The 27758-nt window shown below is 43.5% G+C and overlaps 1 protein-coding gene across 3 annotated transcripts in view; it reads left to right on the forward strand.

Annotated features, from left to right (window-relative positions):
- The window catches only part of FRMD1 (FERM domain containing 1), a 46059-nt gene extending 19142 nt beyond the window's left edge, over positions 1-26917 (forward strand). For 2 of the 3 annotated variants that reach the window (XM_050949093.1, XM_050949094.1), the window contains 11 exons: positions 3005-3084; positions 5166-5242; positions 6761-6947; positions 10587-10742; positions 13522-13587; positions 13782-13850; positions 14016-14190; positions 22487-22822; positions 22964-23092; positions 23882-23961; positions 26243-26917. In XM_050949093.1, the coding sequence (XP_050805050.1) occupies positions 3005-3084; positions 5166-5242; positions 6761-6947; positions 10587-10742; positions 13522-13587; positions 13782-13850; positions 14016-14190; positions 22487-22822; positions 22964-23092; positions 23882-23961; positions 26243-26533 (1646 nt within the window). In that variant the 3' untranslated portion in view covers positions 26534-26917. The remainder of the gene's footprint in view (positions 1-3004; positions 3085-5165; positions 5243-6760; positions 6948-10586; positions 10743-13521; positions 13588-13781; positions 13851-14015; positions 14191-22486; positions 22823-22963; positions 23093-23881; positions 23962-26242) is intronic. The other variant, XM_050949095.1, reaches the window with a different exon arrangement.
- Positions 26918-27758: the final 841 nt, after the last annotated feature.

A 27758-nucleotide genomic window follows, 5' to 3' on the forward strand; every position in this document is an offset into this window, starting at 1 on the left:
CTCTGAAATTATGGCTTCTTATGGGGTTTATCTCAGCTGCTATTTTATGCCCTGTCCAGGCTAAAAGTCTTAACAATGTCTGTAACCAGTTTCCATTATGGGTGACTCCAAACGTGGTTTGTGTATGGATGCAATGTGGCTAAAACTCTTAGTAGCCATGGCCAGCTAATAGTATTTCAACCCTGCCGCAGGCCTAGGTCTTCCATGGTTGTCTTCCTGTAATGTGGTCAGCACACTTGGGGACAGGATGGGGATACTAAGTGTGGATGGGACAATCCTAATAATCTTTGTGTAACTGAACTTTTTTGGCTGCTTCTCCTCTTCCCCAGCTTTCTGTGACAGATATAAAGCCCCACGTGCTCCTGGTGTTAAGCTGAATGCATGTCCTCCAGACACTTCCCCCTCCCCTTCTGAGGCAGTGTAGGATACTTGGTCAGATTTTTACCAGAATGCACTGATAAAAACATGATTGGGCAGCATGTCAGATGCACCCAACACGATTGTGATGTCAGAAAAGCGCCCAAACTGACCCATGGAACGTGTGAAGGTCAGTGTGCTCCACCCAGTTCCAAAACCATGGTTAAAACCTGTAGTGTGGACAGGGCCTTTAACCACACCTGAAATAGTTCCAGACACTGCTTAGGTCCTCATCTAATACGATGTGACATACTGTGATCAGAAATGTTTCTAACAGAGCAGTCTAAAATGAGGAGGGGTAACCTATAACAGAGCAGTCATCTGAAATTGTGGGCCCCATGTAGGATAGGATTGCATAGCCACACACATTGCTGCATCTTTGTTCCTACTTGCATTGGTCACATAATTGTGCTCCAGAATACAAACATTTTGTAAAGTCTCTTGCCCAAGGTTGCAAAGAGACTCTTCAGAGTGAACTATTGTTACTTATGTGGTGACAGCCTGAAACAACAGCCCCTAGGAGGGGTGGACTGCCACATGCATTTCAGTGGGCTGTTAGCACTGAAGCCTAATTGGGAATACTTTAAATGTCATTGTTAACTATTTCACTCCTGGCCTGGTCATCTTAGCACAACCATCAGCTAAGGTGCTTCTTCCACCGCTGTTAGACGCAGCGGTAGATATTGTGAGGGGGGTGCCAACCATTTGTGTGGAAAGGAGGAATTCAAACCACCCATCCTTCATAAATTTTAAATCAATTTTGTAACTGCTCTTGCCCAAAAAAGGGAGAGAAAGGTAAGATGCAGCCTCTCCCCAGTGCCAAAGGCCTAAACTGTTTCCTAGTTGTCAAAATAACAAAATTTTATGCCAAACCCTCTAATTCTGGCTTCCCAAAACCTCCAGTCCCCACACCACTGGCAATACCTGCAATGCTACTAAACGCTTTTCAGCACAAAAACCTGTGGCATGCTGAATGTTTGGGGGCGGCATACAACAAATAGAATTTAATGTGAACATAAATAACGGGCGGTAGTTTACTGACTGGGCTAAATTGCTGGGGGTGAGGGTAACAAGCAAGGAAACAGGACTTATGGGGGAGGGGAATGCTGCTAATTCAGGGATTTGTGACATAATTTAGGGTTCACGTTTTCCTAATTGGGGTCTTGTGTGCCATCTATAGACAAGTGTCCCTGTCATAGTAATGTATGGAACAATGCTGGCCAAGCATGGAGGTTACTTTTGGGAGGGTGGGGGGTGTTTGTTTTTTAAACCACCAAAAACCTGCTATGTCTGTGTTCTTGGCTTGAATTTGTTTGGAAAATCCAGAGCAACACTGGATAACTGTTTTGAACCCTCTTGTGGCTAGAATGCTTCAATCCATAGGGTAGACAAGGAAAGGACTATCAGTGTAATCTACTATTCTTTCCACACAGTTTCTGGTTATGCCAATTTGCATTTCCTGTTTTTTCCCCTTCTTCAGTTCAGCTTTGAACATCATAAGCCAAAGCTTTGGAATCCCTTCCACCCTCCATTTCAGGTCTTTCAGGAACAAGATATTTTGTTTGGTACTTATGTCACTTGTCAAAACACTTCCTCCTCCTCTTCCCCGCCCCCCAAGTGAGACCAGGGAATAGAGTGACTAGTCACATGAATGTGACTGCTGGAATTACCTCTGTAGCGTGAAGTACTCACAAGTCATCTCTTGAAGACTTGGGAAGGGTCAAACATGTTTTCACTAGATGAATTGCATTTCTCTTTGATACTTTTGTACATAGTGTCACTTTCAAAAATCTGGAATTTTATAAGGCCCACAACGTGATTTCAAGACAGTGGTTGTCCAGATGGCCTCCTTTCATCCCCCACCACCTACTCTCTTAGCTGGAGAACGTTCCAACCATTCACAGCAGGCTGGGTTCCTCCATTTCCAATCCAGTTGCTCTAACTGTGTAAGAGAATTTGGGCTAGAGGGGAGATGAATCAAGCTTTCAACAGAGGGAATTTGAGTGTGTTGATATGTTGTATTGGGGAGGAGTCATTTCTTGTTTTTGTTTGAGGGGACACAGTCTGGTCAGAAATACTTGGAGGGAGGAGACTTTGTCCATTTCATGCATAGGGGATGGTATGTAACGTACCAGCTCTGGTAAGAAGGGAGGTTGCTGAAAGCTTCCTTTAAAGACAGTGTTGCTCCATTAATTTGACGTTAAGGTTAGCTCAACAAGCTGGCATTTCTCCCTTCCATAATGGGTTCACCTTAAGAAGTGAGTATTGGGCTTGATTATGCAAGATTCTGAGAGACCTCCACTACTGCTCAGCACCTATAGGGGCCAGGCCTATTTATGAGCTTCCTTCCAAGCCCATGTCCCCAGCAGTGTACAGCTGGAGAGCAAAGTCCAGTTTCCTACCACCTCCCTCGCTGGTGCCTATCTAGTCCTGCTCTGGGGTTACATTTACTATAATTCATGTGCACTATTGGAAGACTATGAAAACTATCTCCAAGTAATTGTCAGATGGGAATTTTGATTTCTGCAACAGCCACCATTTCCTACCAGTACCCACTTCTCTCTCTCTCTCTCTCTCTCTCTTTCAGACAATGAATATGTATTTATGGACCTGGAGCAGAAGCTTAGCAAATACTTTTCGAAGGAATGGAAGAAAGAGACGAGCAAAGTAAGTCAAATGTGGTTTCTTTTCAAAGATGACTAACTTTGTGATGCTATGATTACACCATGAAATAGAGGCCTCAAACTGAAGCCTGTGGAGCACTTGCTGGTGGTCTCTGGTGAGCTGTTTGGTCACACGGAACTGAGCCTCATAATTTCCAGCTTCTAAATTGGATTAAAAGAGGGTAAAACGGCATTAAGTACTTTACGCTGCCACACAAGCAATTGCTGTAGCTTCCAAAGGGGTGGTGTTCAGGTGTCCATAGAAGGGGCTGGGGGTCAATGAGCCACTTTCTCTCTTGAGAGTAGTTGCTCCATGGAAAGGTTTGAGAACCCCTGCTATATAAAACAGAGCATCCTTTGGGTAAAATGACCTTGCACGGCTACTTGTAATAACCTGTGTACCACTGTACATTTGACTATGAAACACTATGGGGGCTGGAGTTGCGATTCAACATAAGTGTGTGGAAGAACATCAGTTGTAGGGAGGAAGCATATATTTATTAAGAGAATCTTGATTTCTCTGCATTAGCTGAAATGTCAAGAAGAATCATGTGAAGTGAATACAGCATGTCTGGCTTGTACGAAACAACTATTCTAAAATAACATTGTCAAGTCTCTTTTTTTTTTTTTTTTTTTTAAATTTAGAAGTTTAAAGATCAAGTCCCATGCCCAGTTGTCCTCTTTTTACATCAAAACAAAATCTTAAGAGCTGAAAGTAACAAATGTTTTCATTAAACTACATTGTTAGGCTCCAGACATGTTTGTATATAAGTATTGTCTGTTACACCTCTCTAGGAAGCTACTTTGTTCAGCAAGTGAACTTGTGGTTTCTTCCACCTTGAGAGCGATTGCTGATTCCAGCAGTGTCTCCCATTTTAAGTACAGAAAATATCTCTCAACACAGTATAGCATTTTCCAAATGAGAATAAGCTTTCAAAATGTGACTTGGAATTTGCTGCTGTGGCACCAGTCAGGGCAACATGCCTGTGTAGGTACTCGTGTGGCCCTCATCACCGTAGTAACTGAGCGCCTTGCAGTCATTCATGATCTTTATCCTCACAACACCTCTTCTGAGGTCGGAGAGTGTTTTGATTCCTATCTGTAAAATGGGGATTAGACCCAGAGAGGCTAAGTGAGTTGCCCAAGGTCACACAGGATGTGTGTGACTGAATATGGGATTGAATCCTGGTCTCCTGAGCCTCCTGGTCCAGTGCTGTGTTGGCTAGCTCCCTCTTCCGTATCCCTTCATTGAGAACAAAATAGTATCATTGTGCACTCTGAAAAATGATCAAGTGTTGTGACTGGATTTTTTTTTTAAATGAATTCCTTGGCGATGGAGTTGTTACTGTTGGTACCATAGTTGTGCTTGACACATTATGTAGGTAAGCAGATGGATCTGTAACCCACTGACATAAGCAGGCCCATGCATGTGCTGAAGTTACATACTGACCAGACCTCAAAACAAACAAAGCAGAGGGGAAAGAATGCAAGACTTTAACTCTGTCTTTTAATTTTTATTGAAAAATAGATAGTTGGTGCTCAGGAGACTTCCCCTGTAAGGGAGGTCACAGTTTGAACAAAAAATCTTGACAGTGTTCTTTTAAACATCTGTAATTGTAGTCTGTGAGATTGACATAGTGTCTCCCTCGACTGGCTATATGGTGCGAATAACCAAAGCAAAGGGTTTGCCCTGCCAGCCCAAAGATCAGTAGCAGTCTGGAATGCCTCAGCCTTGGTCAGGAGGGGCTGAACATAATGCAGAGGTAAAAGGTTTAGTCTTTTCCTGAGAGTGGGGCTAAGGGCTGGCGGCACAGGGTATAAGGAAACAGGAAAGCTTGGATGCTTCATTTGTGTTTTGCCTTGGCCGAATGTTTCATAGTGTCTCTTTGATGAGAGCTCCCAAGACAATTGCTGTACAGCTAAGTGTGGTGAATTAAAAAAAAAAAAAAAGAAAATGTGGGGAGAGGGTCGGGAGTGGGGAACAATGAGCAAAACACAGAATAGTGAGGAAGATCATGAGCCTCTGGGCTCATGGGGAAAATTGTCTAACGCTTTCTTTTTTTCTTTTCTCCCTTTGCCCTAAAGGGGACAGAGAAGTTCATCCCTCCTTTTGTTGCCTTCTTCAGAGTACAGTACTACGTAGAAAATGGAAGGGCCATAAGGTAAATCTGTCCAGGGTAACAACTTTATTTTTTAATAAAGCTGTATTAGACGGAAAAACAAAAATATTTTTCCTTTGAAGAGCTCTTTCCTTCTCTCTGTGGGTGCTGTATTCCTACAGGCATTCTCTGGAGATCAGAAATGATGTCTGAGTACATCCTTTTATCCAAAGGAGTCGATGTCCATCCTAGTAGGATTCAAACTGAGATGCTTTTCAGCTATCTTTTTAAAGCACCATGTTCCATAATTTAATGTTGCTGTTTTTTTAATTGTTTAGCATCTAAACTGTAAGGCTGAAGTTACAGCAGTTATTACAAAATTAACAGTGAGCACCCTCAAGTTTGTTTGTTCTGCTATCTACTCTCCATCCCCTCACTCACTTGCTTTGATTTAGCTGTTGCTCTTCTTCAAACTCCCCATCCATTTGCCCACAGCTATGGCAGCCTTGTTTTCATAGCTTTCCACAGCCTGAACTTCAGTCTACAATAATTTCCCCCTTCCTCCTCTTTGTTCGGAAGGCTTAACTCTTTTAATTTCTCTCTCTAGATATGGACGTAGGTAATATTTATTAAACCTCTGATTGCACTTACAGGATTAAAAAGAAAATCAGGCCAACACTGGCAAAATGATCATAGAAATTGTTACTTTAGGATACAGCCTAGTATTTTTCCTTTGGTAATTTATTTTTTATATTTACTGTATCTGAGCCATGCGCATGCTAGCTAATTTGGAAGTGGACAAAAGGAATGACTTGTGAGTTACAGAATTTTGCATATGAGTGGGTTCCATTCATGTGGAATATAGGGTGCACACAACTACCCCTCCCTCCCCATGCAGAACAAAAGATGATTCAGTTAAAAATGAACAACTGACAGAGTGTTTTTGCATCAGCACTGCTGGTGTGGTTCTGGCCTCAGGGCAAACCAAGAGCGGGAAGCATTCAGGTGGATTAATGTCAGCATAATCTTTGCTCCATTTAGCATTTTGCCGTCCTCATCTGAGTAAGGCTTTTTTATTTTCCTCTTTGGACTGAGGGGAGAAAGTTTCCCTTCGAGAGGAGGAAGTTTTTCTTACTGCTAAAAGGAGACTTCCCAGTATTGTTCATCTTCCTCTGGGTATGTCTACACTGTAATTAAAAACCTGCCACTGGGACATGCCAGCTGACTCTGGCTCGCAGGCTTTGGGCTAAGGGACTGTTTAATTGTGGTATAGAAAGTCAGGCTTAAGCTGGAGCCCGGGCTCTGGAACCCTGCAAGGTGGGAGGGTTCCAGAGTTCAGGCTGCAGCCCAAACCCAAGAACGTATACACTGCAAGTCAGTTGGCAGTGGAGCCCTGATCTTGACTGGGACTGTAGATGCTACTCTAGTACAGAGAGTTAATGACTAAAAATGCAGCTTATACACATCAGTGATTCTATACGTATGTCCATTCTCAACAGTGAAGCTGCATGCGACTGGCCTTACCTTAATGTGATCTCTCTTTGCTCTGGCTTAAACACAGCTTCTCTATATGTTCTGCAGTGACATGGCAGCACGGCACCTGTACTACTGTCATCTCAAGGAGCAGGTGTTGCGGTCTCGGTGCCTCCACAAAGAAGAAATCTACTTCCTGCTGGCTGCGTACGGTTTACAGGCTGACTTGGGCAACTATACAGAGAATGTCCATGTTGGGAAATATTTTGAACCTCAAGCCTATTTCCCACAATGGGTAAGTTTTCACCATGAGAATGAGGCAGAATGCTCTGCAGTTGCAGCAGGGACTCCCCAGGCTCTGTGGCTGTATGTGGGATGAATCTAGCAGGGCTTTTTCTCCACTGAGGCTTCTGTTCTTCCCAGTTTCAATCCAACAGTTAAATGGCAGATGTTTTCAGAAATAAATTACATTGAAATGCATTTGCTTTTGAATCCTAAGATTCTCTGGAAAACCTCAAGGGGCTGAAGATGAGTAAAACTATCTTCATTACCGTGACCCCATCATATTTGCCTGTGGGGTGGACTGAGCTCGGTGCAGGGTGACAGTATGTGAGGGGCAACACTAGTTGGTCATACCAGAGAGAAAAGGACTTCTCAACTGAGTTTCGTCAGAGTGAGAATTTCATTGTGATCCCTCTGTGTATGGTTTCTTGGCCACTAACTGGTCTTCAGTCACTTGTGTCTCATTGTCCAGTGCTTCTAGTATGTACTTCAAAGATTTCAGTTTCCACACTCCATTTTTACGGATTTTGGAGTGTTTGGGGACAGTTTGGTGTCTTTTCACCATCTCCCCCCCACCCCCAAAAGTCTTAATAGATTAATTTGAATTGTGACTATCATTTTGAGCTGAAATGGTCGTGTCCCCCCCCCCCCCCCTTTTTTTTTTAAACCCGTTATGGTGACTAACTCTGCCTGAGGGCAATGACTGAACCAGTCACTTGTCTTCAGGCCATTCAGCATCTTTAGAAGGAGCACACAAACATGCAACATGCAGAATGCTTCCTGCACTGTTTCCTACTCTGCTGTTATGCACGGATGCAAAGTGAACCACCACAGTCAGTGAGAATACAAGTAAATGACAGGGAGGGAGAGGATGATGCTCTGGACTGGGAGTCAAGAAGTCATGGTTCTACTGGCTCTGCCTCCAACCTGCTGTGTGTATCCTTGGGCATATCTCCTTACTGCTCTGCCTCTGATTTCCCTACAACCCCAGCTGTTTCCAAGCATCGGGGAGGGGAAGGGTTCAGTGCAGAAGAAACAAATGGCGTCAGGAGGCAGGTGTGGTGGAGGCAGGGCAAGTCTGGACTTTTATACTCCTGAGCCTCAAGCTATTTCTCCTCCTGCAGTGCAGAAATACTCCCTTCTCCCTGGCAGAATTCTCCCCACTGGACTCTCTTCCATACCCTGGAAATTGCAGTTCCCAGATGACAATCACCTGCCATTATGTAGTTTCCAAAGGGTTTAAGAAGGTGGGTCTGACAGCTGCCCTTGAACAGTCCCTGTCAATCTTTTTAATCTTGCAAACATTGCAAAGGCCAAGGCTGAGCACAGCCCTGCTGCACTGAGTCACAGGCCCAAGCGAGCGTGTATATGATTTATTATTACAGATATCAAAATCTGGCATCCAGGGGATGCTTCTCTCCCTGTCCCCAGGGTACAGCAGGGAGACACTGCATGATCTACTTCTTTAACAGCATCTGGTTCAGATTGTTGGCCGAAGGCTACTGCAACCCAAATAATTAATACAAAGGATGGAGCTGCAGGCTAGCAAGTGAGAAGTCTGGCTTTGAACTCTGGACTTGGCTCCCAACTGTAGCCTCGTGATGCTGTACAGCTACTGGCTGATAAGATCAGGAGTGACATTGACAGAGATCAGCCTTCTTGGTAGGAGAGTGATTATAGTCACATGAGATCTGTGCACAGGGAGAAATGGAGTTTGTATAAGAAGGCAAAAGAAGAACTTAATATAACTCTGGAAAAGGCTCTGTTTGATCACTGTCCATATCCCTGCTTGGGCAGTTTGCTCCCTATTGGATATTCTCAAGTGCTTTGCACAGTCTAGTTTTAAATGTCCTGCATAATGGGGCTTTGTGAAGATGCAAGTTTAGCGTAAATTTCTTTTTACCTCTGTTGCAACTGTTCCCAACCCAGCCTCTCCTATGTGGGGGAAGGCTTTAACATTACCCAAGAATACTGCATTATTCTACAGTAGCACATGGCTGAGTGATCTGAGCACAAGACTGGGCGCCAGGAACTCCTGAGCTGTAAACTCTGGCATTCATTGGCCCTGAAAAAATCACTCACCTTTGGTGTGAATTTTCCCATCTGTAAAATGAGAGGATAGTAATACTTGCCTACCTCCATAGAGGTAATGAGAGGTGTGTCATAAACAGATAGTTAAGGGTTAATGTCTCTTTTACCTGTAAAGGGTTAACAAACAGTGAACCTGAAACACCTGACCAGAGGACCAATCAGGAGACAAGATACTTTCAAATCTCGGTGGAGGGAAGCCTTTGTTTGTGTTTTTTGGGTTTTGCTTTGTTCTCTCTGGGTCCTGAAAGGGACCAGACGTGCAACCAGGTTTCTTGCCAATCTCCCTGCTACAGTCTCTTATATATTCAGAATAGTGAGTATTTAAGTAGAAAAGGCAGTTATAGTCTTTTGATTGTTTTCTGTATTTGCAAATGTGATTTTGCTGGACAGATTTTAATTGGTATTTGTGCTGGGGGAGACTTCTTTCTAGTGTTTATAAGCTGAAAGACCCTGTAATATTCCGTCTTGATTTTACAGAGTTTTCTTACTTTTTTCTTTCTTTTATTAAAAGCTTTCCTTTTTAAAAGACCTGATTAATTTTTTCTCCTTGTTGAGGCTCAAAGGAACTGAGTTCTGTACTCACCAGGGAATTGGTGGGAGAAGGGAAGGAGGAGTGGGGGAGGAAAGGTGAATTTCCTCTGTGTTTTAGATTCATGGAGCTTGAATCTGTCTATCTCTCCAGGATAGCCCAGGGAGGGAAAGCCTGGGAGGGGGGAGAGAAAGGGGAGAAAAAACCTGATTTCTCTGTGTTGTGATTCAAGGAGTTTGAATCACGGTGATCTCCTAGTGTACCCAGGGCGGGAAAGATCTGGGAGGAAGAAAGGAGGGGGAGGGGAAATGGTTTATTCGCCTTTATTGTGAGACTCAAGGAATTTGGGTCTTGGGGTCCCCAGGGAAGGTTTTTGGGGGGACCAGAGTGCCCCAAAACACTATATTTTTGGGTAGTGGCAGCCTATCAGATCTAAGCTGGCAATTAAGCTTAGAGGAATTCATGCTGGTACCCCATCTTTTGGATTCTAAGGTTCAGATTGGGGAATTATACCATGACAAGGTGTATTTAGTTATTGTTGATAAAGCACTTTGAAGATGAACACTGCTAAATAAGCGCTATGTGTAATTATTATTGATGCATACACTAGCATTTCTACAGTGTTTTGTGCTGTGGCTGCAGAATACTCCAGTATTCTAGGTAGTATTAGTAGCTGCCTGTAAGTGTTTAGCAAAACTGAAACCTGAGAAGAATTTCCAGAACTTGAGAATATGAATATTAAATACCAAATACTATGGTCTTATTGCACTCAGGTGTTGCATGTTATGAATTTTCCACATACTTAAGGGGGACCTATTTAGAGACCTTATTCTCTAATATCTTTTGGGCAAATTTAAATGCTGGCTTTTCAAGGAGAGAGAGAGTTCAGTGAACTTACTTTGCCTGGTGTGGTGTTCAGGCTAACTGGGATAGAGCTACCGTTTCCACGCTTGTTTGGTCCTTGCTTTTGACCCAGCTGCCTCCTGTTCGGATCATTGAAAAGCTGCTGACCTTGTCTTTCCTTTCTGGCAGATAATTGCAAAGAGGGGGAGTGACTATATCTTGAAGCATGCTCCAGAGATGCACCAAGAACAGCAAAGTCTGACCACTAAAGATGCAATCCTGAAGTTCATTAAGGAGTCCTGTTTGCTGGAAGATGTACCTGTCCATTATTACAGATTACACAAGGTTAAACGAACAGCTGCTTATTTCATCCTTTTGTCAAAGATGAATGTGCTGCTGGGTTTCTTTTCACTTAATAAATGTTGTGCCTCTAATGTTAAAAGCAGAGACTTTGCCACATGTGGGAGTGAATCCATTTGTATCTGGGGAGGTTCCACTGATGTGGATAAATACCATTCCATGGCAGACTCATTTGGTAGAGAGAGGAAACACCTTTTAAGTTCCCAGCCTTTGATTCACAGCCCCACAAGTAGGTCAGCCTCCCTTCTCTAGGAGTAGTTTGGAGTCTACTCCCATTCCATTGCACCCTGCTCTGTGTGGTGCCACAGCAACTGCTGCAGAGTATTTTTGGGTGCATCTGAGGACTGGCTGAATGTGGGGTCATAGGAGGGGAAAACACTGAGAAGCCATATGTTGTCAGATGAGAGAGATTGATTTTGGGGGAGGGAAGAGGGATTGCTGAAAGGATAATCTAAGGGTCTGCCCTATGGCATTCAAGTGCTGTGAAACAGTGAAAGAGATTATTTGTATCATAGCGCCCAGGACCCCTTTATGCCAGGGGCTTTGCAAATACAGGACAAAAAAACAGTCCCTGCCCCCAAAGAGCTTATATTCTAGTGCTGAGTGTGCCCAAATAGCAATTTTTGTATTTCTTTGTTCTTGGTGTGTGTATTTTTCAGTTGGTTTGATTTTTTTTAAGTTAGTTTGTTTTATTTCCTTTTTGCCACCAAATCCCTCCCCTCCAGTCTCCCCAATTGCTGTTTGCTCCTAGGCAGATGTTACAGGATGGGGAGGTGAGGAGGTGCCTCTTGCATTTTGACTTGATAAGTGACCTATTATCGGCAATGGAAGGGCCATATCCAGAGTCAGAGTATATATTCACCCCGGGTGAGTTTCCTTTCCCACTTAGGTGAGCCAGGTCCTAGGAGATGCACAGGGCTTTTCCTGAATGCACACGGTCCACTTGGCCAGAGCTTACTGAATGATTTGAAGGCTTCCTGATCCAGTCTCTTTCTGTGCTAGTCACATTCAAGCAAGGTTATGTCCAGGAGGCACCAGAAGCTCAAGAGGCCTGTTTCGTCCATTAAATCTTGGAGATGCTCCACTTACTGGGAAAACATCAAGAAGAAAGTTTCAGGTTCTCTACAGGAAATACGTTCCAATTTGGGCTCAGATTCTAATGATGATGATTTAACCTCTCATAAGCCACATCTGCTCACTCATCTTCTTCCTGCTTTGACTCTAATGCCATCAGTGATCATCATAAGACAGTCTGGCTTGCATTTGAAGGCTATAAGAAACGCACTAGCAGGACATGATACAATTATGTCCAGAGGCATGACGGGTGTGAAATCGGTTGTCCTTAATATCTGAATTCCTGTCTGTCTTGAATTGTAGCATATGTTAACTGTTACATACATTGCTAAGGCCACAACGCATTGTCCTTCCCACTGCCACCTCCACCACAGAGGCAAGAATACTGGCATGCGCAAGTTTATCTATTCATCCATCGCTGGATTACGAAGCACCAGCCCATTTGGACAGTATGTCAGAGGAGCCAGCTGCTGGCGGCTTGTGTGCCAGCGCATTGTGCCAACTCATGGGAGACCTGAGTTTAAGAGCAGTCTCACGTCTCCTGGTCTCTGGGCTGGCGTGGCTCACATTTGTTTCCTACCCTGTTTCCCCTCTCCAGGCAAATTTATGGATTAGATAAAGCTGACACCTTTCAAACCATTTTCAATTGGACTTCCACCTTCTGCCTCCCTCTCTTTTACCACCCCATCCCCAGCAGAAGGAAAATTTAAGTATAGTTGCATGAGGCCTGTATCTTAACCAGTGCAGGGTGGCAATAGTGGAAGGCTTAATGTCAAGGTCTGAGCTTTATATCGTGGTTTGGAGTTATTCTGTTTGTTAGTTCCCAAGAAATTCCAACCTCTCCTCTGATAGGGGAGGTGTGTGTCTCTCTCTGTCACTGGCATGTCCTGGGAGGTATATGGTGCTTAAGGAAATAAAGAATCCAGAACATATTTACATGAAATAATCTCAGAATAGAACTGTCAGTGATATAGCGCATATGTCCATCAAGGTGCAGCACAAGTGCAATAGGATAATGACCCTAATAATCCCTTAAAAGCCTCAAGTATAAGACTATGCTACAGTGTATACTGAGGTCAGAGAAAATTCTAAAAAGCTAGACCCAAAGCTGCATTAACCAACGCCAAGTCATTCCACCTACGGGGCTTTATTAACCCCTGCTGCTGAACTGCACCTCCAGGTTCCAGCAGGGCCACTAGTGGGAACGTTTCTGCCCTGGCAAGGAGGTGGGACAGCGGCCCTAATAAGTTTGTTTCAGTCTCTACTTCTGTGCTTTGCAGGTGGGGGTGTTCCTCGGGATAGCAGTGGAAGCAGATTGAAGTAAGGGGCAGTCGTCTACGAATAATCACTTTGTTAAATAAATGACAGGGCTCTAAATTCAGTAAAGCCATTGGATTCCACTTGAGTGACTGCAGGTTTTCTTAGGTGTGTTCAGTAGGCGATGAAACTCTCGAGACTCCACCATGAAAAGAACTGCACAAGTGAGATGTTTAATTCAGTGTTTTTCAGTAAGGAAATGGACTCACAAAAGACCCCAGCCAAATGGGGAGAAGGGGAGATATGAAATTCTAATAATTTGTGCTGAATTGGGATAACTTTGCTGCGGCTCTGTTACAGTACCCATCAGTCAGTGTGGATCTCTATGTGTATGAGCTACCTTTTTTGACCTCAGACCTTTTTGTTCTTGTAGGATAAGAAGGAAGATCGCCCAACAGTTGTCCTGGGCCTCACCCTTAAAGGAATTCAGATCTATCAGGTAACTGAATGAAATGAAAGCTACTGATGTACCATTAACTCCATCTAGCCCTCATCACTCCCTTCTCCCTGTCTCCTTTGTGTTCGCTAGACTCTATATTTCACATTCTTGATTGCGTGTGAATTCCTTGCACATCTCCTCCTCCTCCTTATATCTGCCAGCCCTTTTGTCATCCTGTGTTTGATATGTTGCAGGAGGTGAACCACGTCAGCCAGCTGCTTTACGACTTTCCCTGGTCGCACATTGGGAAACTTGCGTTTCTGGTGAGTGTAGCGGAATACGGCAGCCTAGAACCTGGCAAAGCTATTGGCTTGCCTGCATTTCCGTGCCAAGCTTTACTAGTGTAAATGAAAATGTATTGATCTTTGCCACTGAATGAAAACATGCCTCTCCTCATTGTTCTGGGATCTCTCCTTCTGTTTGTCCAGGGGAAAAAATTTGAGATCCAGCCAGACGGTTTGCCTTCTGCCAGGAAGTTGGTGTACTATACGGGTTGCGCTTTCCGGTCACGACACTTGCTGCAGCTCCTGAGCAACAGCCACCGACTCTTTCTGAACATCCAGCCAGTGCTGAAGCAGATCCGAAAGCTGGAGGAGGCTGAAGGTACGTGATGGGGAGCAGACTCCTTTAGGGAGGGGAAAAGAGCCAGGAAGTTAAGTAGATAGGCTAACAGTAACGAATCTTTCTGTCACGAAAGTGAAAATAGTGAGGGGAAGGAGAGGAATCAGGTTTGTTCCCGTTGGTTAGCATGAAATGGTTATGACTCGCACTGTGTGACTTGGGTTTTCTCTTACTAGAGATTGTGTTCAGGAAACAAAGGGAGATTTCCTCCTTTCCTGAAGTGAGTGGTGGTTCTTGCTCGTTGTCTGCTCAACTCGCATAAACTTGTCACCTTGAAATATTTTTGATCTTTAATAAGTTCTGAAAAAGATTTGAAGTGTGATAGGATCTGCAGTTACTCAAAGTATGCTACAAATCATGGTCACGCTGCTGTATTAAAGGTACTATTTATGAAGGGTTGCTAAATGGTTAGTTAATTGCTCTAGATTGATCAAGTCCAACCGTTCAGGAGGTTACTTCATAACCATCTGGAACACATTACTCATGTTTGTAACATGGGCATAACGTCTAATAATTTATCTTTAAACATACCCTGAATATATAAATTGTGATTAAAATGATACAAGCTGTCAATCCTGTGGCTTCAGTGTTTAAGGTGATTCCCAGAAGGGGTTAGGAAGCAACTTCTTCCTGTGGTCTAGTATTGCCCACTTGACTTAATTATGGGGAATTTACATCTGTCTCTGAACCAGTGAGCATTGGCTATCCTGAGTCAGGATACAGGGCAAGATGACCCATTGCTCACTTCTAGTATGGTCCTTCTCTGTGTGTGTTCTGTTTTTTGTGTTAGCTGTTAATCTCAATTACAGTGTGTAAAGAAGGTCACTGAGGAATATGGGTTCCAGTCAATGGCATGTGACCGTCGTCTGCTGAAGAATGCTGTCAGAACATTAACACAGTGCATTTGGGCAGGATATTCTAGGACTGCCATTATGGAGGTTTTGTGCCTTCCTCTGAGGCATCTGGTGCTGGCCACTGTACTAGACAGGCTATTGGCAAGATGGACCATTGGTCTCAACCCAGTCTGGCAAATCTTATAATATTTGAAAACAAAATGCAGCAGGTTTAGAAATACATAAATGTCAGGAGTCAAAGTGGGCTCTACTTGTGACCTGCTTGACTGACACACACACTTCTGATAGTTCTTTCCCATTCCCTTGTGGCTTATTTAGGACTCAATCCTGTGTGGTGCTGAGCACCAATTCTCATTGACTTCAATGGGAGTTCAGTGCATACCTAAAAATTCTGTTTCTTTTACAGATTTCAAGTCCTATCCACACAAGAAAATTGACCCATTGCTGATAATGACTGTGAGCAGTAAGTTCCCCCAGGACTAGTGTTTTGAAAATAGCTTTATCCCATCTCCTATACTAGCATTTAAACACCTTTGAACACCAATACAGGAGGACCCCTGCTGACAACTGTTTTCAGTGATGGGTCAATTTCCTAGTGCAGGTGGGCTCAATCTTGCCATTGGGGAAGTAATTGGGAGTTTTGCCTTTTAATAGCATGGGAGCAGGATCAGTCCCTGAGCTGCTAAGTGCTCGGACATACAGAACCCACTTTCTCGGCCTGCCGCTCAAGCTACCTTGATCCTCAAAATACTTCACACATTGTCCTAATTTAGAGTGAGGTTTTTCAGCTCCACAGAACTCTTATAATTGGTTTTTGTTTTTCATTTTAAGAATAATCATTGCAGGTTGCCTAGGTAACACAACTCTCAACCAAAATGTGTCTATTTTACTCCCCACCAGGGGTGAAACTCTCCTTGTCTGGCTGCTCTAATTCACCAGATCTTAGCTAAGATGTAAATTATGCATCGCAGAAACAAGTGTTAATAGCCAGCTGAGTGTCCCCTAACTCCATCAGAATACACAGCATATAAAAACGTGATACTATTTTTGCTTCTGTTGTTTTTTAATACCTAATGTATGATTCTTCCTCCCTACCTCATGTTCTTGGTGCTTTGCTGATTTACAATCATTTGGATTAATATTTGCTGTCTGTAAATGATACTAACACACCCTTACATAGCACCTAAGTTTGTAACTGCTAAGTTTTATGCATTTAAAATTATTAATTCTGAATGGCTGAACACATGGCTAACTGGAGGGGATGACACTTCAGAATGTTAAACATGCAGTCACTGTTATATAACTTTACTTTTTTTAATTTAAAAAACAATCCTCAACTTATCTTTGCAAGCCCTCTCTCAGTGGAGCCAAAAAATCTAAATCCAAGTTAATAGCTGGGACTAGTGATTTTTTTGGCTGCCCAACTTGACACATTACAGGGGCCTGATTTTCAGAGTGGGGAATGCTGAAAATCAGTTACCTTCAAGGTTACTTAAATTGGGCACCCAAAATTCCTGGTCACTTTTTTTTTTTTTGAAAAGTATTAGCCAGCATTTGTGCATCTTCATTAGTTCCTTCTCCCAGTAAAGCCTGATAGACCCTTTAAGTTCCCAGATGTTCCCGATGTCATGAACAGCTCCTCTCTCAAAAAGAGCTGTAGTGGCTCAAAGTCCAATATCTCTGTTTCAGTGGTCTTAGCCACTAAAGTTCCTCTCAAATGTGGAAACCAGGATTGTCTGAAGGAGTGGGAGGTCTGTTACACCTCACTGTTGAGAAGCAGACTCAATGGCATTGAAGTAGGATGGTGAGAGTTTCTAAGGAAACAGATGGGATCTGGGGTGGGACAGGGACTTTTCTTCAAGTTTTTCCTTGTCTATGTTGGTTTGAGAAGGAAAGGTGAGGAGTGTGTGGAAGAGTGGCAGGGAACAGACAGGGAAAAGGACACTCCTTTCTGATTTCCTTGTCTATTTCAGTTTGGTATCTAAAGCAGTAACCATGGCAATAATTTCAGTTGCCTAAGGTTAACAGTATGTACAGCCACAGCATAATGACTCCATCAGCCAGCTAGGCTTGTATTTTAAAATATTGCTGATCTTTTAAAATATTGCTGATCTCCTCCTCGTCCTCCTCACGTAAAATCCAGTATTGAAAAGTGATTCTGGGAAAAATCCACAGAATCCATTTGTCTTGGGATGGGGGGCACTTTGTGAACGCTCATGATCCCCATTATTTATCTTGGCAGTTGAACTCCCTAATACAAACTAGTGAGCATGAGGGTATAAAAATTGGGGAGGAGGAAAGCCGTGTGATATACAGAGCTCAAAGTAATGTGGAGAAGACTGAGGTCCTGTCACTTAATGATAGGTGGAGCAGGGACATTGTGCATTGCTTGCAAGGAAGACTGAAGTCCTTAAGAATCTAGATGTTAAATTACACCCCAAAATAAACTAAATCAATTCATTTTATACAATAGCCCCCCTTCTCTTCCCACTTCCTAAAGGTCATTAATAAAGACTTCAGTAGGTTGAGTTCACTTCTGTTACCCACCAGTAAAAGATGGGATGTGACGAGCAACGCAGGCACCAACCTGGTGATCTGGTTCAGGTTCACTTTTTCCTCCTTGTTCCTTTTTCTGCTACCCCCTTACTCTTGAGTTTTGCTTTCCTCTTCGTTCCATTAAACTCAGTTACACAATGGGTGCAGTTAAACACAGCACTACTGTCATAAACAGATAGTTAAGGGTTAATGCCTCTTTTTTTACCTGTAAGTGGTTAAGAAGCTTGGTAAACCTGGCTGACACCTGACCAGAGGACCAATAAGGGGACAAGATACTTTCAAATCTTGGTGGGGGGAAGTCTTTTGTTTGTGCTCTTTGTTTTGGGGGTTGTTCGCTCTTGGGACTAAGAGGGACCAGACATCAATCCAGGCTTTCCAAATCTTTCTGAACCAGTCTCTCAGGTTTCAAACTTGTAAGTAACAGCCAGGCAAGACCTGTTAGTCTTATTTTTGTTTTCTCAACTTGTAAATGTTCCTTTTTTGCGGAAAGGATTTTACCTCTGTTTGCTGTAACTTTGAACCTAAGGCTAGAGGGGGTTCCTCTGACCTATATGCATCTGATTACCCTGTAAAGTATTTTCCCTCCTTATTTTTACAGAGATGATTTTTACCTTTCTTTTCTTTAACTAAAGATCTTTTTTTTTCTTAATACCTGATTGATTTTTCCTTGTTTTTAGATCCAAGGGCATTGGATCTGGACTCACCAGGGATTGGTGGGGGGGAAAGGAGCGGGGATGGTTAATTTCTCCTTGTTTTAAGATCCAAGGAGTTTGGATCTGTGTTCACCAGGGAATTGGTGAAGTCCCTCAAGGCTACCCAGGGAGGGGAAAGTTTTGGACAGGGAGTGATCCAGACCCTGAAAATTCTGGATGGTGGCAGTGATACCAGATCTAAGCTAGTAATTAAGCGTAGAAGTGTCCATGCAGGTCCCCACATCTGTACCCTAAAGTTCAGAATGGGGAAGGAACCTTGACAACTACTCACTAGTGACAGGTTTGAGGTGACCGCATGCCTGAAGGGTGTGGGGGTGTGCAGAAGAATGAGAGCTGGGGGGGGGTAAACCAGCAAAAGGAATGTAATAGTAGCTCATGTGTGTGTGAGTGTATAAAGGACTCAGCACTGACTCACTGAAGAAACTGTCTAAAGAAACCTAAAGCTCTGTGGTGTATTATCCCCATCCTCCTCCCACCCCAACCCCTCAGACTTCACAAGTCCTTGGAGGAAGGTGGACTGGAGCTGGCTTTAGCATTTGCTGAGCCCCAAACTGGGGTTGGTGAAAATGGGCCACATGCTGCCTCCCTTTCCCATCCCACTGCTAGGTAGATAAGTTGTTTCACTTTCTGATCTTGCTTCCAGGAGTGGGGGAAGGGGGAAGGGAGAGAGATTATGCTGGCCCAGGAAATGAAATCTACATGAGGACTCCAAAAGCCAGTAAGTTGAGCAATCACCATCAGTGCTTGGCTCAGGTTACCCATCTGCACCCAATATCCACTGCCACTTAATCTCTCTCTGCCCCATTTCCCACCTGTAAAACGTGGAGGATTGCACTTCATATGTCAGTGTTGTGAGGATGTTTATCTGAAGTGCACAGATACTAGAGTGATGGGAGGCTATGTAAGTACAATAGGTAGAGGAATGGGAGGCACAGAGAAAGATGGATGAGACTCCCTGGCTTGGGACTGATTGCATAGTGGATCTGTTATAGTTTACAGCAGCCCGGAGGCTGCATTAAAATGTGCCTGCTGACCATTGCCTCCAGAATAGGTGGAGCACAGTGTGAGTCCCTTGCTGTCCCCTGCCTCCTGCATGAAGGAGTCTTGCCTGGGCCTAGCAGGGTGTCCACTCTCTAACATCACCACCCTTGCAGGCACGGTGACAGTCTGGTCGGGGGGCAGTCCAGATCAGTCTAGTTGTCAGCATTTGCCCTGCAGCTCGGTGCCTTTCAGTGCCTTGCTACTGTAGCAGCCAGCTTGAGATTCTTACAATCAGCAAGTAGTATACATGTCTCACACAGCGCTGGTCCGGCAGCTCTGACCCCAGCTGTGGTTACAGTCAGTCAGGTGGCTCCAGCTCACTCCCAGCCCCAAACCCTGTGCTCTGTAATGTCCAGCCTTCTCCTGGACACTTCAGAGAAATAATAAAATTTTGTTCTTGTAGAGACACAGAAGTACATCACAATCTATTGACTTAACTGGAGTAAACACACCCTTTTATTTAAATACTGCACTGAGTTGGTTTATAGGAAATATAAAAAAAATTAACAAGAGGACATAGGTTAAGAGATACCAAGTAAAAGCAATGAAGTTAAAAAGGGTCATAAGCAAATAAAATTGAAAAACACGAATATAAAAGTCTAAAACTTAACTTAGGAAGGTACAAGCTTTGTTCAAGATATTTTTTTTCACCTGTATTTATTTCCCAGAGACTTCAACCACCTTTAGTGGAAGAACCCATCTTTCTCTGTTCTCAAGAGTTCTGTTCCCTTGTGTCTGTCTTGCGATGGATGCCAAAGATTGCTTCTCTCCTTACTTACATCTTCCAAAGCTCAATGAACTTGTTTCAATAGGCAGGATGACCTCATGCATGGTTTTGTATGTTTTCTTCCTGTGGGCTTCCCATCCCCCTGCTGACTTCTCTGTAAATGGAGCTCCCATTGTTTCTGGTCACACTATGCTTAATTTATGAAGGAGACAAGTAAATAACTGCCTTCTCTCCTGTCTGGAAGGGAACCTGTTTCTCCTTATTTGTTTTAAAATCTGGGGCCACAATATCGTTAAGAAACCATGTTTACCCATATAGTATTGTTACTGGTGAACAATGTTGTGCAAAATATGCATGTCCTTAACTTCCAGAAAATACCTCACTCAATACACTTTTATAATACAATAATATTGTATACAGTCAGTTGATTCAGTTGCTTATCATTTGAGGTTCAGCCCCCTGTCTTTATAAATAGTAAACCTTTGAAATGAACTCTTTCAAAAGTAAAACCCAGACCTAACCCCTCTCTCCTGCTGGATGCAGATGCCATGCTCCCTTCTCCCCCACTTGTTAGAGAGAGGTTTGCCTCCCCCCCCCCCCCCCCCCCTTAGCTTAACAGGTCTGTTTACACAATATGTGAGTACATTCTCCTTCTTTCACTGTACTTTGGAAGCAACTCCAAGGTGGGGAAAACACAGTTCCTTTGTCTAAGACAGACCTGTTTACCAACCGGCTGGCATACCTCGTTTAAACACTCTTTAGTAATCATTCCAGCATGTCATAATGCTTAATATACATTGCACACATGCATCACGAAGAATATTAATGATCAGTGAGTTATTCGTTCTCAAATGATACCTCACACAGCATATTTTGTACAAAGCTTATTACGATAGTGTGTAGGATGTGAGTACAGGGGTGCTTGGTGTCTCGGCCTCAAGCCCTCTCCTCTGGGCTGTGCCGGCTTTCTTTGCCTTGCAAGTTAACAATAGATACGCCTCAGTCCCTGAATGCCTTTGACGTGTTCCCCTGTGATACCCAGCCCCTGATACTGCTGAAAGGATAGAGATTTTACTAGAAACAAGAGTGTGAGGGAAACAAATGATAACTTACAATACAAAACAGAATCTTAAATGTGAGCATGGGTCTGCACTTAATAGTTACCTTTTCTTATCTAATAAAGTAGTTTTCCTCCCCCGAAGTTTCAGTCAGTTGCAGAGCTGGCTGGCTTCACAAGAATCAGGATCCAGTATTTAATGAGAACACCCCTGTTCCTCAAGATGTCTTCTCAGTGCATGGATCCACAGTGCCTTTCCAAATTCTCTGTTATACAGAGACAAGTTTTTGTCTTTACTCATAGGAAGGGTGATCTCCTATCTGTTTCAGTTGTTCGCCGTTGTCTCCACTGGCTTTCCATTGAAAGTCTTGGAGCAAGGCCGGTCAGTTGAGCCTTGCATTGAATCACTGGCTAAACAGGGTGGGGTGACACCTCCCTCCTGCCTGAATGGGCCATCACGAGACACATCCCCTGGTGACTAACTTTTTACTCCCAGTCCATAAAGTAGACATGCAGTATAAATACGTAATTCCTTCAGTATTACCCATACAGACATCTTGCAATGAATATGAATCTTGACAGGTAAGTTTCTGTAGATACCTTAGATGTTACTCTTTATGGATAACTATCCTGCAAGTTATGTTTGGTGTCCATGAGTTTGTCAGGTCTGAGGTGAGAGTTGTTTGCGAAGATCAGGGGACTCTTTGCCAAGGAACCACAGTAGTGTTTCAGACCCACCATCTAATCTGTGGATTGATGTAGGAGCTGATGCACGTGTGGGAGATCTTTGGCTGAGGAGATCTGTTAAGTTTTCAGCCCCTCTGTTCTGCCAGAGTGGTGGAAAGGGGCTGAAGCAAAGACCTACATTTTGATCCTTGTTTGTGCTTAATACTGGCCCTGGGAATGGTCTGTTCAGAGTAGAGAGCTAAGCATCTCACTAGCTCTTGTTTGAATGACCCCAGGACCTGCTATAGAAACTTGTGGGGAGGGACCCAATTAAGATATGTTCTCAGTGGGCGCATAGCCTCACGTACACCTCCGTCCATCGCCTACCACTTATACACAATTCCCTTGTGCCCCTACAATTGCACCCACCCCACCCATTTCCTTCAGATTATGGGCCCTTCACTGATCAGCATGCTGAAACCACAACAGACCCCACTCCCACATTAAACTCAGGACAGTCTCCTCTCTTGAAGCTTCTACTCCCCCTTCCTTACAATGGTTTTCTCTAAAGCAGGAGTCATGGTGAAGAGAATCAATCAATTTTAGGACCTCCATTTGGATTTAATTTTATCATCTCAAATTGGTTCCTTTTCTCCCCATATAGAGAAGAAGCGTTATCGGGAATCCTATATCAGTGACACTCTGGAGATGGACCTTGACCCCTCAGATAAGCACTCCCACGGCAGTGGAAGCAGTGGGGGCAGCCGGAGGAACAATCGTCTGTCTCGTCAATCAACTGGGAGCCATGGCAGCTCACACACATCTGGCATTGAGGCTGATTCGAGGCACAGGATGTCAGTGGAAATGTCAGTGGATGAGCCCTTCGGTATTGATCGGGTTCATCGGAAGGAGAAATCATGCAGCTCGACTGTTAGCTATGGCAGCTCTGGCATTGACAGTGGTGGCAAAGGGAGAGCTGAAGATGACTCTCAGGATGATGGTAAGGAAATAGCGGGGAGGGGGATGTGGTGTTTAGTAACCCTGGTCCCATGCTGTTGTGATGGAAAGGAGGAGGTAATGAAACCTCAAATGAGTTGGGAGGGCAACGACATGATGTTAACTGCTCTTCTCTCTCTTCCAGAGGTTGAGCTGGCAGTGGATGAGCCAGAGGAGGTGCCTGTGGATGAGCCTATAGAGAGAAACCGGTTGGAGGAGGCAGCTGAAGGAGAGTCTGTCAGTCCTCTTGCTTTAGATGCACTTTGCTGTCAAGGTGAGGCGGCTTTCTGCAGTCATTCCATGCTCCTCTCAAGGTTGCGTGTAGTTTCATGGAAATGTGCGGGGCAAGCACAGAATCATCCGGAAGGGATTCCAAGGCAGGCATGCTGGGAATTGGCTCTCTGTGTTACAGTTCAGTTATCTCTCTCTGTGGCTTAAGACCAGATTGGAAGCCAGGTCCTCTAGAAGTGAAATGCAAATGTGCTATATTATACTGCAACATCATCCCTGTCCTCCGTAATGGCCTCTGTTTTTCCTTTATCCATCTCAAATATTTTTTAATTGATTCATGAACATCTCTTCTGTGTGACTTTGAAAACGTATGAAAGCCTTTCCAGCAAAGGCGTTAACTGATGTTCATTGTGAAAGGCAGACATGTTCAATCACAAATTGTTGAGCTTGGTGAGGTTCTGTGGCCTGTGTAACGCAGGCCTCCAGTGATCATAGTCGGTCCCTTCTGACCCATGAATCTGTTTTGTTCCAAGCATTAAAGCAGAGTGAGACTGATGTGAATATGAAACTAGGGCGTGAAATAGCCCTGATAATGCTGTTTTTCTAATTCAGCCTTTTGGCCTCAGCCCTGAGGTTGAAAGACACATGAGTATTAGTGACTGAAAAGACATCTGTGAGTGTCTTTCACATGAGCTTGGGAGGTGTGTGGTATGGGACTAGCTGAACATGGTAACCATCGGAGCAGATGTGTTGTAAATTACCTTTTCACATGAACTGCTGTAAATGTTTCAGTGCAAATCTGTAATCTGAACTTCAATCTTTTCCTCTGCAGCCCTTAAGCAGAAGCCTGTCTCTGTGGTACAAGTCACACTGATAAAAATGAGAGGCAAAAGTGTGGAATCTCTTCATCAGGTGAGAGGAAACCGCAGACTAGTGGATGTGACTGTGGATATTTGACCAAAGTCTGCTCTCATTTACACAGCTGTAAATCAAGTCAGAGGGGCTACTTTGGACGGGATGAGAGGCAGCATTTGGCTCCAAATCATAATGAGATGGTTTGGAGTGAGCAAGACTGAAATCTTGCAAACTGTCCTCCTTAGATTTAGGCTTCCAAAAAGGAAATGGAAGATAAGCCACTTTGAGTTTTGGGTTCAAACCATAAGCCAAAACCATTCGGGTGATTTTTGGGTTTGAGAGGCAAACTCAATTTCCTCTCCACTCCTAAAGTTGGAAGAGGTTCGAAGTTGAGGGACTAGTTTTGCTCCATCTGTAATTATTGCTGTTTGTTTCATTGTGCTGTTTGTTTGCTGAACTTTTCTGTCTACGTTTTCTTTTCTCCAAGCCTCTGAGAAAAGGAAATGATGTATGACAAAAGCACGTACTGTGTCTTAAGCAATATTGTCTTGCCCTCTGAAAAACCTCTTGCATTAAAAAACTTCTCTAAACCGTTTTACATTTCAAAGTGTGGCTATAGTAATAGAAAAAACTTTAATATGACTCTTATCATGGGGATCCCCAGTTATTCCCTCTGAGTCCAAATCAAACTTGCTCAGCTAAGAAAATATAATTTTTTTTTCTCCCTCCCCCTACCTCCATCTGGAAACACTTCCTTGATCTCTCTCTTTTTTAAATCAATCTGAGGTCTTTCTGCCTCTTACTGGACATGGTCAACAGTGATAAATAATCTCCAATTGGAGTTTACCAGTCTCTTTTATTGATCCATGAGACTACAATAGAATCCAGCTTATTCTTCCAAAATTGTTGGTTCTGCAGGGCAAACCATAGTAAAAACTTATTTCTGCTGTCGAGTTGAACAGAGGTGACTCAGACACACAGGGAGCAGACATGTTGAGTAAGAGATGCTGTTTTTACATTAATCTGTTTCTGACTACACACTTAAACAGTGCTTTCCACTGATAATAGTCAGTCTATTTTGGCCCCAGAGTCAGACACCTTAACAGTTTTTTATAAGAATAGTTCTGATTTAAATATAGGTTTGATAACACATTTCAAGAGATCTTTTCTTTCTGATGGCTGCCTCTTTTAGCAGCATATATACTGAATAGTCAATTTGTGACTTTGGGCCTTTTTTCTTATATACAAGACTGTGTAACTGAATAACTGTATTATTGGTAGGATTTTTTGAAAGCACTCTTATGTTCGAACTCTTCTCTCAAGGCAGAGCTGGGGTGGTCAGCTTGGCATAGCAGAAAAGTTGAGCCAATGTTGAGTACTTTTGAAAGTGCGTGTGAAAAAATGCAGTCAAACCTCGCAATAACGCGCCCTGCTATAACACGAAATTGCATATAACACGATCATGGGTTGGCTCCCCTTTAAGGCAGATACAACTTAGGTAATGTTTTCACAGTACTGTACAGTACCAGTGGTCCCCAACACCATTGCAGGGGAGAGAAGCTGCAGCCACGCGCCTGCCGGGGACAGAGAGCTCCGGATGCCTACGCTCTCTGTCCCCGGCGGGTGCGAGGCCGTGGCTTCTCTCCAGCTTCAAGAGGATTTGTTTGTTTGAATGCTATATTTCTAGAATGTAATCTTAAAATCAATTTAAAGAATAACTATCAAGAACCAGGGTTGGTCAGTAATTCCTTAGTAAAGGCCAGGTCACTATTGCTTATGCTAAATGAATTCTGCCTTTAAATCTACTACTGGTTCACTGCGCCGATTTTTTTTCCATTTCTGTGTAATGTGTGGATTAGTTGTACTTGGCTCTTGTGTTTAAAATTAGGCACAAAGCTCATCAGTTTTCACAGTTGCTTTCTGAGCCTTCCTTTTAGCTCATAAAATTTTAGTGGACCCCAGCCCAATGTTTTTTCTAATGCTTGTTCTTCATTATGTAGCCAGAGGCTGACCACCTCAGCTCTGCCAGGAAGTGTCGCTTCTGCCACACTTTACACGCCTGTCAGATGCTCCATTCATTGTACTTGACACTGGGGACACAGTGTACAGAGATCAGAATCTGAATGAAATAGAAGAGCAGTTAAGTGAATTCACAATTTTATCATGGTTCACATCTTCATTAAGACGATGACCTTCAGCAAACTGATGGGGGGTTGTTTGAGGTAGCAGAAACAGTTTAAGAAAATTCCGATGAGCATTAGGAGCCAGCATCCTTAGGCTACCTAAGTGCTGTGCTTCAGATCATAGTCATTTCCTCATCTGTCTCTTACTGAACCAGCAGGTGAGACAGCCTAAAGACAGGAGCTGCGCAGACCAACACAGCCAGAGTTTGGATGACATCCGTCTTTACAAGCATCGGCATCCACCGCTAAGCTCCACGTTATCTTCGGACACCTCCCACAGCTATACGTTTGGCTGTGCACTGGAGGATAAGCTGGCCAACTACGGCTGTGTTTATTCAACAGCGGACTGCAAAACCAAGTCCGCCCTCTATGGAAAGAGATCCATGAACTGCCTGTCTCTAGATCTCTTGGGAGAAGACCAGCTGCCAGAGGAGTTTGTGGTGTAGCCAGGTTGGCACGGTCCTAACCAAGGAGACGGCTCATTAGGGAAATAAAAGCTACTATATATACCTCATCAATGCCCGATACATTGCTTTTGATCTCAGAGGTGATTAGTAAATGACTTTTTTGTACCCTATTAAGGGATGTATAAGTAGTGTCACAACCCAACAAGCCTGACAAAAGTGCAAGTTTATTACAGGGCAGCACTTTAATTAAAAAGAAAAATACTGGCATTGGAATATCTGTCCTCTACCCAGCGCACCGTTAAAGTGGACTGCTCCAATAGAATAGACAATTTTTTTTGTTTTAAAATATCAATGGGCAGTTGGCCCAAAACACCTAATAAGCTAATAGCACAGAGAGCACATCTGAATTGACTTACCTGAAAGGAACTATAACTGTACTGCTCTCTTTGAAATCAATGGAAGCTTCGCTGTTGGCTTCACTAGGAGCAGGTTCTGCCCCGTTGTGGGTTTGTTTCTAGGTTCCATCCCCTACCAAGCCAAAAACATACCAGCAATTGTACTGCTGGTTTTTTAAACTGCGTTTTTGAGCAACGAAGTGGGAACCGCTGGCCACTAACTATTGCCACAAACCTCCACTATTGATCCCTAGATACAGTCTTCATCCTTGTTGTTGTTTGGAAAATAACAGGATGACTCAGCTCCTTCCAGCAGTTTGGATTTTGAGGAAGTCATGACAAAAGTGCTAATTGATTGGCTTTTCAGGAAAGAAGTGTGACTGGAGAAGTTGTCCAAGTATGATCGCTTCTACTTGAATCAGAGCACTTTTTAAAAAACAACTAAATTCCATATGAATTCACCCTCTGAACTTTGGAGGCCAAACATGTAGAAAATAGATTTCAGGGGATGGCTAGAGTAGTTATTAGGGATGATGCCCGGTTTTGGTTTTGATTGGAGCATTCAACTGGTGAAGGATGAGGCTGAAAGGCACCTGATATATATTTGTGGTGGTTTCTATGTCAAAGGTAGTGGGGTGCGGGTTTGGTTTTTTTGAGTGCTATGGAACTGTGCCAGTGTTCTGTGAAAGGATACATGCACTGGTACTATATGATAAAAAGTGCTCCTATTAGGTCTGGAGATGAGATGCTTTCTGCCTTCGTTCACAGCAGTGATGCTATGTTGTTTTCCCCTTTTTTCCCCACCTGCAGTACTTAGGGGAAAAGGGAGTGATACAACCACCTATAACCCCATGGCCAGGTTGCTTCCT

Source organism: Gopherus flavomarginatus, chromosome 4 (assembly GCF_025201925.1).
Source record: "Gopherus flavomarginatus isolate rGopFla2 chromosome 4, rGopFla2.mat.asm, whole genome shotgun sequence".
NCBI classification, from domain to species: Eukaryota; Metazoa; Chordata; order Testudines; family Testudinidae; genus Gopherus; species Gopherus flavomarginatus.